Source organism: Tachysurus vachellii, chromosome 3 (genome assembly GCF_030014155.1).
Source record: "Tachysurus vachellii isolate PV-2020 chromosome 3, HZAU_Pvac_v1, whole genome shotgun sequence".
NCBI lineage: Eukaryota > Metazoa > Chordata > Actinopteri > Siluriformes > Bagridae > Tachysurus > Tachysurus vachellii.
In genome coordinates this window covers 19,587,893-19,604,437 of record NC_083462.1, presented here as the reverse complement: position 1 = coordinate 19,604,437, position 16,545 = coordinate 19,587,893, and the positions used below count along the sequence as shown (strand labels likewise).

At 44.3% G+C, this 16,545-nt stretch overlaps 1 protein-coding gene across 1 annotated transcript; it reads right to left on the bottom strand.

Moving 5' to 3' along the window:
• Positions 1–551: 551 nt before the first annotated feature.
• Positions 552–15,769, bottom strand: si:dkeyp-114g9.1 (uncharacterized protein LOC555399 homolog). The gene is made up of 8 exons (XM_060865095.1): positions 15,509–15,769; positions 12,121–12,403; positions 11,031–11,153; positions 7,189–7,446; positions 6,623–6,714; positions 4,195–4,376; positions 3,222–3,395; positions 552–741 (listed from the first exon to the last, which is right to left on the bottom strand). Exons 1-8 carry the CDS (start codon positions 15,764–15,766, stop codon positions 552–554), a joined length of 1,560 nt encoding a protein of 519 aa, XP_060721078.1. The 5' UTR covers positions 15,767–15,769.
• Between the last annotated feature and the right edge of the window lie 776 nt (positions 15,770–16,545).

Genomic DNA, 16,545 nt, shown 5'->3' with positions numbered 1-16,545 from the left:
CGAGGACATGGACGCTTCTGAAACAAAGAAGCAACAGCAGCTTAGGGATAAAGTTAGAAGGGACTTTAATAGTCTCAGGACTGTGAGGATAAAAAAATAAAAGGTAAAAATGCACAAGTCCAGTGATTGAGACAAGAAAAAATTAAATCAAGTCCGTGTACGTGATGTGCAGAATCCAACATTTAAAAAACCTACAAAATTTAAATGGGGTTGGAAGAAAAAAAAAAACCTCAGATTTACCAGAAAGAAAAAAAATGGTTTTAGTGTTGGGGAGCACATTGTGTTTGTCTTGGGGGAGAAAGAAAGAAAGAAAAAAAAAAAAAAAAAAAAGCTGGCCTGTATAATTCGTACTGCAAATTTTTTTTTACAAAGTTCAGCATGTCTCCACCTGACACCTAGATCCATATTAACCGAAATTTAATTTCAGCCAAAAAAAATGCAGGAGCAATAAAAAGTCTTTATATAAATATGAATAAAAATTCTAAAAAGAAGTGTCTAAAAAAACGGACATGCGGTCCCCTAAAAAGCTTTAAAATGAAACCTGAGCCGGTTCATGGTGAGACAGGCCTGAGGCCGGGCTGCCAGAGGTCTGCTGAGAGGACGTCGGTGCTGACGGCCAGTCGTGTGTGAACGTCCTGCAGCACCGCCTGCTTCACTCCCTCCATGTAGAGCTGCTCACCTGAGTGCAGGTACAGCCAGACCAACCGACTGAGCTGAGCGCTCGCAGAGGCACCGTGTAAACTTCCTGTTCACAAACAACAACAATTACACACACGATCACAAACATGCTGACAGGAAACATTTACACAAACCCTTAATGCAATCAAGCAAAGTGTGTTCAGTGTCGTCTTTGGTGAACCTGTGATCCAACAAGTAGACCTTAACCACTGAGCCTCCACCTCTTAATGAGACACGAGTCACTGAACTCCAGTGTAAAACTAAACTGCCACTGCTGGGGCCCCTGAGCAAGGCCCTTAACACGTAAATGCTCAGCTGTATAAATAAAATGAGAGAAAATTTACGTCTCGCTGGATAAGGCTATATATGTAAATGTAGCTAAGGTAATGAAGGAGACTTGCTGATGTGGGAGCTTCTGTTATCTAAAGACCAACAAAACCACACCTTAGACAAGTGGATCATTTTGAATGCTACAGTAGGCTTCACCTCACTCATAAGCAGTTCACACTTATTTAGCCGTGTAAACCTGACTCAGCTAAGACTTTTACAATGCTAACGTTTAGCCATTTAAAATGTTTAGCTGTGTAAACTTTTCACGTCTAATGCTTTTTACACAGTTAAAGGTTTTACAAAGCTTACAGAACCCCACTTAAAGCTTAACTTTACAGAGCTAAACATTTAGCTGCTCTTACACGGTTTTAGCAGAAAAAGATTTGTTTATTAGCAGAACCGTTTGTGGAAATGCTTACGTACAGGTCTTAAAAACCTTGTTAAATGTCGGTGATTATAGTTTTAAATATCTTTACATAGTAACAATTTACGTAGTAACAACAGAGTTTAATTATAATATTTATAATTGTAGACATTATCAGCTACCTGAGCCTCATAGCTAAGGTCCAAACCCAAGTAGACACACCAGAAAGATCTCCAACTGTGATTATAGTCAAGATTATTTCTAAAGGATTTGATAGAACATGCTGTTAAATTATTCAAATATGTTTGTGTGCATTTTTTACAAAAACAATCTATGAAAGCACGAATGAACGGCACAGAGTTCCTCTGCGAGTTGGTAAACAAGACAAATCACTCGTCAGCCTGCAGCCGTCTGATCAACTGACCATTGCGGCTGAGGGTCAGAGACGCGTGCGGCGGAACGTCATACATCCTCATTAAGACTTCCCTGACATCTCATCACTGCCTCGTACATGATGAATGGCTCATACGCAGGCGAGCGCAAACGAGAGGAGAATTATTTATTCATTTATTTATGCATGTTTCTACGCTTCACCTCCAGACCTGAATCAATCTCAGTCTCTCAGCAACCAGCAGCTCAAAACTCAGAGCGCAATTAGCACCACGTCACACACACAGTGTCAGGAGCGGCTGCGGCTCAGGAGCTAGATATTGCAAGTGCGTGCAAACTGCGACTGGGTTAGAGATGACGCTAGAATAAAAAGCGTTAGAACAAATATAAAGGCATAGAAAAGAATGACGGTGACATTTAGGATGAGTGTGTTCCCATATTCAGATAGATAAATAAATAGACAGGCAGACAGACATAGTGAGACAGACAGACATAGCGACAGAGAGACAGGGAAAGACAGAGAGACAGACATATTTCTTTGCCATAGGAAATTCAAGCATCCAGAAGCAACATGGTGAGGCAGCAAGAATTGAATTTAAAAAAAAAATAAATCTGAATAAGGACGTCTGCCAAATGCCGAAAATGTAAATGTAGTACATTAATGTTTTTGTCTACACGTTTCTGACATTAGGAAGTAACACCTGCCCCAAAATAGATATTTTTATATATACACGTGTAAAATGTTATCTATCGATCATCTATCTGCACTGGCCAGCGGACGCACGATTGTGTCTGTGGTCTGAAGAAATAAACGAGATTCATGAAATCAATCCACTGTAAAAAATCACTACATTTGGAGTCACTTTTCCACAGCTGAACTCTATCCATCCTGCTCTATTTATCCAGCCTAAAATCAGTATTAAAGATCAGAATGAGTTAAATCCAAATCACAGAATGTTCAAATAAATATCCAAGTTCCCCAGATGCTCTTTTACTTCCAGTAGGCTTTATGACTAAATGTGGCTCCATGGACACTTTTCCGGGTGATATAACACGTCTTGTGTGACTATTATCTATATACAAAATCACTAAAATGGTCGTCTGAAGGTGTTCAGCAAGGACCTTAAAATTTCACGACTGATGAGATGTGAGAGAAAAAGACCACACCAGGTTACAAAACCTCTTCCCACAAAACGTTTCATTAACAGATGAGACAACGTTTTATTCACAGATGTTATATAGTGATGACATTTACTACATTTATTAAAAACACTGACAGATAAATAACCAGTACGAGTCAATCAGCTCTGGTAGAGATTTTTTTTGACGTGCACACTGGATTGTTCTGAACTTCTGAGCTGCTCTGTAGTGGTAAATGGTCTCCGCTTCATTTCTCTAATTAAATATAATGGTGTAAGCGGGGAGTGATTGTGACGCTCATGTACAGAGCACGGTGAACTTGCCTTGAGAGATCTTGGTGTCGAACACCAGCAGTGTGAAGAGCTCATCAGGAAGCAGTTCTCTGAGCCAGGTGTTGTCCTCCAGGTAGATCCAGTCATGAAGCATCCTCTTCCTGCGCAGGAAACCCTGCACGTGCTGCAGGTACACACTGTTACCCGACACCAGATATAGCCTAAGAACACAGGTTATATGTTATACAGCGTATAGCACCCCAAGTGATTTATTCCTTATGTTCTATACAAGTATAATGAAATTTTACTCAATAGCATTGCACATTGTAAAGCGTACGCAATATATATATACACACGTTTTTTACGACTAAAATGAAATTTTCAGAGATGTAACGTGATCCATCTCTGCCATCTCGGTTTAAAAAGATGAACAGATGGAAAAGCTTCCTCATATTAATTTGCCTGGATGATCATCTTTTATTTAATATTTCCTATTAGCTGACGGCAGTCAGTTCACTTTGATGGGAATGGCTTGGCCTGGCTTGGCTTTAGAGCAGAGTTTTATTCTCTGCACACTTCAAAAAGACTCTGTGTGGATCTTGTCCTGTGACTGACTTCAGGCTGTGTGTTTGAAGCTACCAGCCGTGGCCCAGTTCACCCACTGAGAGCTCAACAAGCTTCAAAGCCCTGTCTGAAAGGGGGGAAAAAAAAAAAGGGCACCGGGGCAGAAAAACACTGAGCTCATCAAGCTTTAAACAGAAGAAACACCTACATCAAATTATAACAGCTCCTTCAAGGACCAAAGAAATTAATAAATGTATAGCTGTATTTTTTCCCCTCTCTTTATCTATGAAATGGTGTTTGATTTCCTGATGTTTTATTCTTCGGTTCTAATTTTCTATTCTACTTTCTACTTCTGTTAGTCCCAAACCTGTTTTCCTAGGAGTTTGCGAGCTCAAATTTAAATCCCGTTACATCCCTTCAGTGTTCACGTACACAGAGGCGACACCAGTCACCTACTTGTAATAAGGAAGCGTCTCGATCATCTTCCAGTTGACGTAGTTCACAGCCGTCTCCTCCAGGGTGCAAACACGGCTCATCTGTACCTTGGCCACCTGCCAGAACCTCTCGTGGTCCACCAGCCTCTCCTGCATCTCCCTCTTTAACAGCAGGTACACGCCATTCAGTGTGTCTTCATAAACCTGCCAGCAGATCACACCACACAAAACAATACCAACTTGTAGAAAACATTTGCAGCTGTACTACTGACAGGGTCAATCAAAACAAACAAAATAACCCAACTACTTCTGACCAAGTTGTTTTAGTGCTTTTACCACTTTGTTTAGTAACAAAACCCGACATACACTTTACTGTCTTGTACTAAGCTTTAAATGTCTTGTACATCTGTGTAAATTCTGATGGTATCGTAGGTCTCACTTCACTAGGATGCTCCTTCTGACTAATCAGAATTGCTGCTGCGGTTAGTGTTAATTTCGTCACCTATTTTTAATTTAGTCTTGTGCCAAATGTCCGTGTTAGTTTTAGTCATATTTAGTCATTCACATATCTTTTTTTGTTAGTCAAGTTTAAGTCGACTAAAAGTCCCATCATTTTAGTCTAGTTTTAGTCAAAAGAAAACTCAAGGTATCTTAGTCAAGTTTTAGTCGACTAAAAGTCTTTTAATTTTAGTTGTTTTAGTCAAAAAATTTGTCTTTTTTTAAAATAACACATTACTACTGAGATTATTACAGTGATGCCTCGAGATAAGAGTGCTCTGACATACAAATTCTTTGAGATACGAGCTGTGATTCCACCATATTTTTTGGCTTGAGATACGAGCAAATTTTTGAGATACGAGCATCGGAGCCGCCGCCGCCGCAACAAAGATCCCCAACAACCACGTGTGCTCCGTTTCCCCGCCTCACTCGGTTAAAGCCGCCTTTCCACTGCACATGACAAACGACGGCCGATAAACAGGAAGTCATTCATTTTCTATGGAGAGTTGCAAAGGCGCTGCGTGAGGTGCCGACCATCTGCGGATCCGTAATTTAGGGATCCGTTAAAAAAATTTAACTTGTGCGACTACACCGCATCTGATATGCCGACCGGACAGGTTTTTATTAAAACGACCAGCAGATGTTAGTGAGGAAAGAGTGACAAAAAAGGCAAAAACAAGTGAAGAGAAAAGAGAATTTCAGTTGTCAGGACCACTTTGTCAAAAGAGAATTTATTTATTTATTTAGATGATATGCATACAGTTAGTGTTGGCGGTATGGTTCTGTTCTGTACAAGAATCCGCACACCCGTCCGTCCGCATGCATGGACAGAGCAGAGAAAGCAGCGAAAATAGAATAGACCCCTGTATAACCGAACCACTAACCATGCATAGTATTAGATATGCTCGCTTACACGTTTTTGGAAAGTAATAAATGAATGAATGCTAAATAAATAAATAAATAATTAGAGAGAGGGAGAGAGAGAGATGATATGTGGAGATTTATGACGTAAACTGGTACAACGAACACAGGTTCCAGCATGGTAGAGTCGGGGTTGGAGGAGGGAGTTTAAATCGCAGCAGCAGCGAAGACTGCACAGGGTTTGTTCTTTTCTCATTGCAGGAAAATGATAACTGAATTGAATATGAATATGAAAATTAAGCTGGATTAAATACTGGCTGATATTTATATGGACATCAGACTGAAAATATCCATAACATGCATTACATTCAAGACACATTAATCATTATTTGGATTAAATGTACGAATGAGGAAAAAATTCTCCGACTCATTAAAGACAAACATTTTCAATTCATTTCCTAAAATGTTATGTTCTGTAACCAAAGGAACCGCTTTGTCTGTCCTCTGGAGTTTCATTGAACTGCAGCTCTGAATTCTATTAAAGTGGCAGTAAAACGGAAAAGGATGATCAGACACGCAGCACTACTAAAGAGGATGCGTATCGATACGCCTGTTATACATTCAGCCAGCCATTAGAAAAGAGGCGAGCGCTTCCTGTTGTCTGCTCGTGCTGTGACCTGAGAAATTACAGACACTGGCTAATGAACTAATGAACTGTAGACACATAGTGGCAGGTTATGTACACCACAGGAATACCCAAGTATCTGCTGTGCTCTTCAGGAGCTTGTTTAAACTTCACTTCAATGAAGAGAGACAGAGGGAGAGAAAGGAGGGCAGATTGAAGCGAGCTGCTTTAGTGCTTCAGACATAAGTGTGTTCTAATACGAGAGAACAGAGAGAACATAGCTCATTTAGCTAGTCGTGTTGTGTAGGCGTTGAGTGGCGAGGCCGGAAGGACAGCCGAGCACTGTGGTGTGTTTCAGTTACATGTGTGTGTGTGTGTGGGTGTGTGTGTGTGTGTGAGTGAGAGAGAGAGAGTTAGGGCACTGTGGTGTGTTAGAGTTTTAATAAGAGCGGAGAGTGTTGTGTACCTTCCTGCGTTTCAGTCTGCCCCAGTCACGCCCCAGGATCCAGGCCACTACTGACTTACACATGGAGAAGTAGTTTCCTACTGTATGAATCCCTGCATGGAGAAGTGGAAAATATCTTAATGAACACACGATTAGATAAAATAGACAGAAGCCTTAATTTTGTCACATTGTTCTTCAAATATCCCTACTTTCTGACAAGGTTGGTGTCAGAGCACAGGGTCAGACATGATACAGCACCATTGGAGCAGAAAGAGTTAAGGGCCTTGCTCAAGGGCCCAACAGTGTTTGGGGCTTAAACCTAGATCCTCTGATCAACACCACAGAGCCCTAACTGCTTGAGCCACCACTGCTCTCATTAGACCTGGTTAGACCAAACACCTGATTAGATTCAGATGCTTGTTATTTCTCACAGTTTTTCTAAATTTTTCATCATTTTGTGATGGACGAGCTTCTTTTATAAATAATAATTGTCTATAAAAAGAGAAGAGAATCACTTTGTTAATTATTAAAAACCTTACAAATGATCACTACTTGCACAGAAGCACAGGTTTTAAACCCTAACTTACCGACGTTCTCATCTCCCCGAGCCAGTCTGCCCTTCCAGTAGTCACTGGTGATGGGATGGAGGGAGGCCAGGTATCTCACGTCACACAAGGTTTCTCCCCATGTGGAAACTTTCTTCTTACTGTGCTTCCTCCACTGAAGGTATATGGCTCTCAGCTGGCGGTTCATCGGAGCCGGCTGGCGAAAGAGCCAGTAAGTGAAAAGCCACTGGAACCTGCACTGGGTGTAATGGCGGTACATTGACTCCAGTTCTGAATGATCTAGAGGAGACAAAGGATGTGTTAAAAAAAACAAAAAAAAAAAAAAAGAGAGAATGACAGGAGGATTTAAGAATGTAAACCACCATCATGGCAGACGGTGCTTTTAAAATGAGAACCTGGTCCACAAATCTTAGGGAATGGAAACCCTAAATGGAAACAATGTAATTTTGTTTGTATTTTATTAAGAAGTCACTTGGAGAGGAAAACAGGGGAAAAAAAACAGCAAAAACTAATCAGACAGGATGTAGAATAAGGGAATCAAAATATGTAGCAAGACAAATGAGGCTCTTTTCACTCCGCAGCCCGTTGTAGCACTTTGAAGCTACTCAGTAGTGCAAAAAATTGGATTATTGTATTTGTACTTCAAAAGGCTTCAGTCACTTTTAGGTAGAGCATGAGGGCAAATACAAGAGGACTCCGACTAAAGTTCTTCAAAAACAATGTGTGCGAGTGTGCATGTGAAAGAGAGAGAGAGAGAGGGGGGGGTGTGTGTGAAAGAGAGAGGGGTGTGTGTGAAGGAGAGAGCGAGTGTGAGAAAGAGAGCGAGTGTGTGAAAGAGAGAGAGAGAGAGAGAGAGAGAGAGAGGGTGTGTGTGTGAGAAAGAGAGAGCGGGGTGTGTGAAAGAGAGAGCGGGGTGTGTGAAAGAGAGAGCGGAGTGTGTGAAAGAGAGAGCGGAGTGTGTGAAAGAGAGAGCGGAGTGTGTGAAAGAGAGAGCGGAGTGTGTGAAAGAGAGAGCGGAGTGTGTGAAAGAGAGAGCGGAGTGTGTGAAAGAGAGAGCGGAGTGTGTGAAAGAGAGAGCGGAGTGTGTGAAAGAGAGAGCGGAGTGTGTGAAAGAGAGAGCGGAGTGTGTGAAAGAGAGAGCGGAGTGTGTGAAAGAGAGAGCGAGTGTGTGAAAGAGAGAGCGAGTGTGTGAAAGAGAGAGCGAGTGTGTGAAAGAGAGAGCGAGTGTGTGAAAGAGAGAGCGAGTGTGTGAAAGAGAGAGCGAGTGTGTGAAAGAGAGAGCGGAGTGTGTGAAAGAGAGAGCGGAGTGTGTGAAAGAGAGAGCGGAGTGTGTGAAAGAGAGAGCGGAGTGTGTGAAAGAGAGAGCGGAGTGTGTGAAAGAGAGAGCGGAGTGTGTGAAAGAGAGAGCGGAGTGTGTGAAAGAGAGAGCGGAGTGTGTGAAAGAGAGAGCGAGTGTGTGAAAGAGAGAGCGAGTGTGTGAAAGAGAGAGCGAGTGTGTGAAAGAGAGAGCGAGTGTGTGAAAGAGAGAGCGAGTGTGTGAAAGAGAGAGCGAGTGTGTGAAAGAGAGAGCGGAGTGTGTGAAAGAGAGAGCGGAGTGTGTGAAAGAGAGAGCGGAGTGTGTGAAAGAGAGAGCGGAGTGTGTGAAAGAGAGAGCGGAGTGTGTGAAAGAGAGAGCGGAGTGTGTGAAAGAGAGAGCGGAGTGTGTGAAAGAGAGAGCGGAGTGTGTGAAAGAGAGAGCGGAGTGTGTGAAAGAGAGAGCGGAGTGTGTGAAAGAGAGAGCGAGTGTGTGAAAGAGAGAGCGAGTGTGTGAAAGAGAGAGAGTATGGTTTTCACCTCTAAACCCAATTGAATTTACAAAATCTATTCTTTACTCAGCTTGAAAAACAAATCCCAATTTCAATTAATGTAAGAGGCAAATTAGTGGAGGAGGGAAAAATCTCCCTAAAACGTCAAGAGAAATGAGACATTGAGTGGAATCAGACTGAAGTGAACCAATCCTCATGTCCAGAAGGTAATAAGCTTAAATCATCATATACAGTGAAATAAAACACTCTCCTCCAGGACAGGGAGCTACATAAAGCAAAGTACACTACACATTATTACATAAAGTGTGTGTGCATACAGTGCAAGACAGAAGAGAGCACAAGACCGACAATACAACACTACAAAGCGTTCACAGTGCAGAGAAAAGTGCAAATAGAGTGTAGCAACATAAAAAGTGATGTGTAACTGCAATGGGAATGTAGAGATGTACAGCTGAGCTCAAGACTGATGGCTTGAAGGGAAAAAAATATTTCCCAATGCTTCTTAAGGTGAAGAGTGTGTGTGAGGGGTGTGTGTGGGTCATCGGTGATGATGATGGCTGTGTGATGTTTTTGATAAAATCCCATTTTAGTGTCTACCAACCACACCACAAGCCAAATTCAGATAATTTGTTCTAAAGAAGAACTGCAATATTGGACGAAATATTAACGATTATAGTTTCCAGTGAGTCCCAGTTATGTCTGCTGGCCATTTTATTTGTATATAAACAAGCATACATACAAATACCTGAGCAGCCAGTGTGGACAAAAATTGCTATATAAATAAATAAAGGCTCCTATATAATATATGCTCCTGTCTGCTGGCATGTTTACCTATGAACACAATTCGTCCTCTTAAGACTGGGCAATAAAAGGATAACGATATGTATCGCGATAGACACGTAATCGATATCAAATAAAAATGTGTTTGATAACACATTCGATATTTTTTATTCTTTGTCGGAAGAAAACGGAGGTTGCGAAGTTTGGTTGCATTAACAAAGGCACTCACTCTCTGGTAACCTAGCAACGTAGAGAGTGACACGCTAACAGACAATCATGTAACAGTATCATGTTTGGTTGCACCATGTCGTTGTCTCGTGCTGGTCCGCAGGATTCCTCTTCAGTAACCGGCGACTGATGAGCAGAAAATGAGCCGCAGCGAGCGAGGAAAGTGTAAATAAAGGAGGAAAAATCAGCTCGCCAGTATGGCAGTTTTTTGGATATTATAAGTCTGACCGTAGTCACACCAATGTCATCTGCAAATTATGCAAGACCGTTTCTCTATGTTTATATTTAACACTATTTTATTACACTTTATTAAGCATTTCTTACATTTTCTTTAATTTTGCACCTTAAATGTTAAGAGATAATTGTTAAGTGTTCATTGTGACTTTAGACTTATGTTTACATTTTATTTGAGTTTTCCTGGTTGTTGACATTTCTGTCTTAATAACTGAGGGGATTATGATCAGAGGAAGGTTTAGTTTAAAATAAAAATGTTTAAATGTAATATATTTTTCTCCTGGTCCTTATTTTAAATGGGTCATAAAAAATATCAATAATTATCAATATCGACCGATATGAAACACTGATATGATACAGTTTTTAGCCATATCACCCAGCCCTACAGTATGTCCTCTGCAAATGATCTAAAATTTCAACCTGCCTAAGTTCTCACATAGGTAGATAGGTAGGGGTAGGTAGGTATACAAGGGAACAGCTGAGTCACTGGCTATCTTCAAACGACAGGTGAAGACCTGCCTCTTCCTGAAACACTTCAACTAGGTCTTATTTTTTCCTGTTTGTTTTATGTATTTTTAAAAGAACATCTCCCAACAAAGATTTAGGTTGATAACCTAGAGAGCCAGTGTTAACGTATTCGTCAATAGACACGTCAAAGCTCTTTTGTACATCACTCTGGATGAGGGAATCTGTCAAATGCCGTAAATGTAAATATACGGACAATTAAGAAAGGAGAATTAGATTTAATGAAACGAGTACAGAAGAGCAAACCTCCCTTTGACTGTACAGCGCAGAGCCTTGGGGACTGAAACTTACCACTGCTTTGGTGCTGCTTAAGAACGTAGTGAAAGAGCATTGCTGTACTTCCATGATGAATGACGGCGAGGTTATACAACTCCCTCCATTCCATCCTGAGCGTCTCATCGCCTTCTGGGTTCTCTTAAAAAAAAAAAAAAATAAATAAAAAAAAATTTAATTATCATTAATTAATTTTTAACAGAAGAACAGTTTGTAGCCTAAAGGGACGATAAGTAACAAGCACGTGACTACACGTAAATGAGCCTGCAGTACAGTATTAGGAAGGTGGTTTAGAGTTATAGAAATACAAACTAAGGAGAATCTGCTGTGCATAAAAACTGCATGAGATCACAATTTCTCTGCTTTATAGTTACATTGGTAGCTACATTATTTTAATTTTTTACAACACAGGAAAATTAGTTCCTGCTATCCCTTAGCTTATAGCAGCTATAGATAGTAGTTACCTCATTTCCTCTTTCTTTATGAGGGGAAACAAGCTTGCTGTGTTACTGAAAAATTGCCCTAAAAATATAAGTCCAAACTCTTCTGTGAACGCTTTACACCCAACTTCCCCACTCTAAATAGCTCTTACGCCTCTACTCTGCGTGTGCACTTCACTCCTCTAGCACTCGTTTAAAAATCTTGTACATTAGCTCAACTCGTAATTAAATCACTTTGCTTATATTCTCGTTTGTACGCTGCCAAATGAACAAACGTAAATAATCGTTCTCCATATCGACAATTCCGTACAACAAGCCTTGTTTATAAACAGCGCATGCTTTATAGTGAATTGTGTTACTATAGAAACTAACACTTGTATTAACAAACCTGTGATTCGAAATACAACTGGAACTACAGTCTGATAAAACAAATCAACACCTGGCCAATCAGAATCAGGTACTAAAGTGTAAGGTGGCAAAAATCTACTTTCAGAGACGCACTAAAAATAAATTCAACGTAAATGTTTATCAGCTTCTTTATATGTTGCGTTATATGTTAAGATATTGTGTGAAGAGAACTAAACTTTAGGGGGGAAATAATCTTCATTCTGATTGGACGTTTGCACCAAATCGTCGATTTCGACGTCTCTGGGATGTGGGATCACTACCTTGAAGTTTCTCAGTGAGCAGATCTCTCGGCGTCCCCCACAGCTTCTCCACGTCGGCACACGGTAGCTGGGCGGCAGGTAAAGGCACTCGATCCTCTAGTACAAGCCATTGTGTCCAGTACGCATGTGGAGGGAAAGGCACTTGAGCAAACAGCTTCTCCTGAAGGGACCGGTTACAGTGGACGTTTCGGAAAAGGGCTCTCCACATGAACACTAGACGAAAGGCGGTCTTGGCGGCGTAACCGGCTGTGGTGATGTTCGGCAGGCCTACCCCAAACGAGTCCTACACGTTTCAACAGGAGGGCAAAGGTCGTATGACCATAAGCAAACATTTCAAATAAAACAACTCAAGTCACTCACCCACCCACACTCAGTCTCTCCCCCGCACCCACCCTCTCTCTCTCTCTCTCTCTCTCTCTCTCTCTCTCTCTCTCTCTCTCTCTCTCTCTCTCGCCCTCACCCACCCTCTCTCTCTCTCTCGCCCTCGCCCACCCTCTCTCTCTCTCTCGCCCTCGCCCACCCTCTCTCTCTCTCTCTCTCTCTCTCTCTCGCCCTCGCCCACCCTCTCTCTCTCTCTCTCTCTCTCGCCCTCGCGCACTCTCTCTCTCTCTCTCTCTCTCTCTCGCCCTCTCTCTCTCTCGCCCTCTCTCTCTCTCTCGCCCTCGCACTCACTCTCTCTCTCTCTCTCTCTCTCTCTCGCCCTCGCACTCTCTCTCTCTCTCTCTCGCCCTCGCGCTCACCCACCCCCCCTCTCTCTTGCCCTCACACTCACCCCCCCCTCTCGCCCTCACACTCACCCCCCCTCTCTCTCGCCCGCCCTCACACTCACCCACCCCCCTCTCTCTCTCTCTCGCACTCACCCCCCCGCCCTCACACTCACCCCCCCCCTCTCTCTCGCACTCACCCCCCTCTCTCACACTCACCCCCCCTCTCTCTCTCTCGCACTCACCCCCCTCCTCTCTCTCTCGCACTCACCCCCCTCTCTCTCCTCTCGCACTCACACCCCTCTCTCTCTCAGCACTCACCCCCCCTCTCCTCTCGCACTCACCCCCTCCTCTGCACTCACCACCCCTCTCTCTCTCTCTCGCACTCACCCCCCTCTCTCTCTCTCTCTCGCACTCACCCCCTCTCTCTCTCGCACTCACCCCCCTCTCTCTCTCTCTCGCACTCACCCCCCCTCTCTCTCTCGCACTCACCCCCCTCTCTCTCTCTCTCGCACTCACCCCCCCTCTCTCTCTCGCACTCACCCCCCTCTCTCTCTCTCTCTCTCGCACTCCCCCCCCTCTCTCTCTCTGCCCGCACGCCCCCCCCTCTCTCTCTCGCACACACCCCCCCCCCTCTCTCTCTCGCGCCACACCCCCCTCTCTCTCCTCGCGCACACCCCCCCTCTCTCTCTCGCGCAACACCCCCCTCTCTCTCTCTCCGCGCACTCACCCCCCCCACTCTCTCTCGCGCACTCACCCCCCCTCTCTCTCTCGCGCACATCACCCCCCCTCTCTCTCTCGCGCACTCACCCCCCCTCTCTCTCGCGCACTCACCCCCCCCCCTCTCTCTCGCACTCACCCCCCCTCCTCTCTCTCTCGCACTTCACCCCCCCTCTCTCTCTCTCTCGCACTCACCCCCCCTCTCTCTCTCTCTCTCTCGCACTCACCCCCCTCTCTCTCTCTCTCTCTCGCACTCACCCCCCACTCTCTCTCTCTCTCTCTCGCACTCACCCCCACCCTCTCTCTCTTGCACGCACGCCCCCTCTCTCTCTCGCACGCACGCCCCCCCTCTCTCTCTCGCACTCACGCCCCCCCTCTCTCTCTCGCACGCCCCCTCTCTCTCTCTCGCACGCACGCCCCCTCTCTCTCTCGCACTCACGCCCCCTCTCTCTCTCGCACTCACGCCCCCTCTCTCTCTCTCGCACTCACACCCCCTCTCTCTCTCTCGCATTCACGCCCCCTCTCTCTCTCGCACTCACGCCCCCCCTGTCTCTCCCTCTCTCGCCCCCGCTCTCTCTCGCACTCACGCCCCCCCTCTCTCTCGCACTCACGCCCCCCCTCTCTCTCGCACGCACGCCCCCTCTCTCTCTCGCACGCACGCCCCCTCTCTCTCTCTCTCTCTCACGCTCGCCCTCTCTCTCTCTCGCACACTCACGCCCCCTCTCTCTCTCTCGCACACTCACGCCCCCCCCCTCTCTCTCGCACACTCACGCCCCCCCTCTCTCGCACACTCACGCCCCCCCCTCTCTCTCTCGCACACTCACGCCCCCCCCCTCTCTCTCGCACACTCACGCCCCCCCTCTCTCGCACACTCACGCCCCCCCCTCTCTCTCGCACTCACGCACCCCCTCTCTCTCTCTCTCGCACTCACGCACCCCCTCTCTCTCTCTCTCTCGCACTCACCCACCCCCTCTCTCTCTCTCTCGCACTCACCCACCCCCTCTCTCTCTCTCTCGCACTCACCCACCCCCTCTCTCTCTCTCTCTCGCACTCACCCACCCCCTCTCTCTCTCTCTCGCACTCACCCACCCCCTCTCTCTCTCTCTCGCACTCACCCACCCCCTCTCTCTCTCTCTCGCACTCACCCACCCCCTCTCTCTCTCTCTCGCACTCACCCACCCCCTCTCTCTCTCTCGCACTCACCCACCCCCTCTCTCTCTCTCGCACTCACCCACCCCCCCCCTCTCTCTCACTCACCCACCCCCTCTCTCTCTCTCTCACCCACCCCCCCTCTCTCTCTCTCTCTCGCACTCACCCACCCCCCCCTCTCGCACTCACCCACCCCCTCTCTCTCTCTCGCACTCACCCACCCCCTCTCTCTCTCTCTCGCACTCACGCACCCCCTCTCTCTCTCTCTCTCTCGCACTCACCCACCCCCTCTCTCTCTCTCGCACTCACCCACCCCCTCTATCTCTCTCGCACTCACGCCCCCTCTCTCTCTCTCGCACTCACGCCCCCTCTCTCTCTCTCGCACTCACGCCCCCTCTCTCTCGCACTCACCCACCCTCACTATCAATACCCTAAACAACTTAATGAAAACACAACAATTAGCAAAAGAACCTAAAGCATAAACATTTGCAAAAAAAAAACATGCTAACGTGGCTAATAAAGCCTCGGTGTTTCCAGACTGATGTCCAGCTGGCTGGAAAAAACCGTGTTGTTTGTTCGATAGTTTTGCGAGTATCATATTTATTTTTTGACATTATCAAGACATACTAATCAATATCATTAATTCTATATACACTTAAGCGTTATAAGTCATTAAGTAGCTAAAGTTAAAAGACGGCTAATTGAAGCCAATTAGAGTTAATTGCCAGCCAATTAACACTTCTACGTCCCTTTTAATAAATACTTCTCAGAATAATGAACTAAACTCGTACACTACTGAGAAAATACTAACTTACCCTGAAGTGTCGAGTCCACAACGAGTCACAGGAACAAACCCGGAACAACCTGCAGCAGGTGCTGCCGAGTCTCAACAAAGACACCGGCTCCAGGTGAGTGACAATCACAATCAGCACCTCGTCACTTAAATATAACAAACCAGGACTTATATCGAGGTCAGGGAGCTCATGATTGATCACACTCTCATCCATGCTAACAGATAAACAGGAAAAATGCTCCAGCAGCTCGCTCTCCAGGGTCGTATCGTGGTAGGCCATACCTGCAGGTCAGGTAAACAACACAACAACCGCCGCCATCTTGGACCACAAGTTTAAAAAGGTTCGGGGTGTACCAAGTTTCAACCGAGGGGGGGTACAGCTAAACAAAATTATGATTATTATCTGTACTGGCATGGAGATATATATAAAATAAAAAAAAAGCCCATATTTTAATAATGTACATTAAAGTTCTCTTTTAATTATTTTATCTAATTAGAAAAAAGGGGGAAAAGAAGTCCCCTGCTTACATATTTTGTTAGATTGGTCAAAGATCGTATTAAAGCTTATATGTGTAAAATTATTATTAAAGTGGCTGTATGTACATATCATATGTACATGGTAGGAGTGTAAAAAAAAGGGTAGAGTTTATAGAATTGTCCTAATGTCAAAAAAATTTGTAACTATCACTTGCTATAATAAGGAAGGAAGAAAATAAGGAAGAAAAATATTAGAGGTAGGAAAATGATCAATGATTTTAATCGGATTAACAGAAGCCTGTTTAGTAAATACCATTACATAAATAATTTCTAGCTGTAATAAAGGCCACCTGTCATTTTGACCATTGTTTTCCTTTTTTTTTTCTTTCTTTCTTTTTTCATTATAATTATTCCTGGTTTTCTGCTAAACAATTAGTCATTTTGAGCTTTAAGACAAAGATCCTTTATTTAAAGCGACAAATCATACACATTAAGAATTCCAGTACATAAATGACAAATATATATATATAAAAAAAACTTTTGAAGAATTTGCTCAAAATAATAACTTTATACATAGATTTT

What these genes read in the sequence shown, in the direction of transcription:
- si:dkeyp-114g9.1 (XM_060865095.1), bottom strand. Translation starts at nt 15,766, where the DNA reads ATGGCCTACCACGATACGACCCTGGAGAGCGAGCTGCTGGAGCATTTT. An exon ending in GCAGACTGAAACGCAGGAAG is followed by an intron (nt 4,377 to 6,622) that starts GTACACAACACT and finishes ATCTGCTGGCAG; the next exon opens with GTTTATGAAGACACACTGAA. An exon ending in ACCAAGATCTCTCAAGGCAA is followed by an intron (nt 742 to 3,221) that starts GTTCACCGTGCT and finishes GTGAACAGGAAG; the next exon opens with TTTACACGGTGCCTCTGCGA.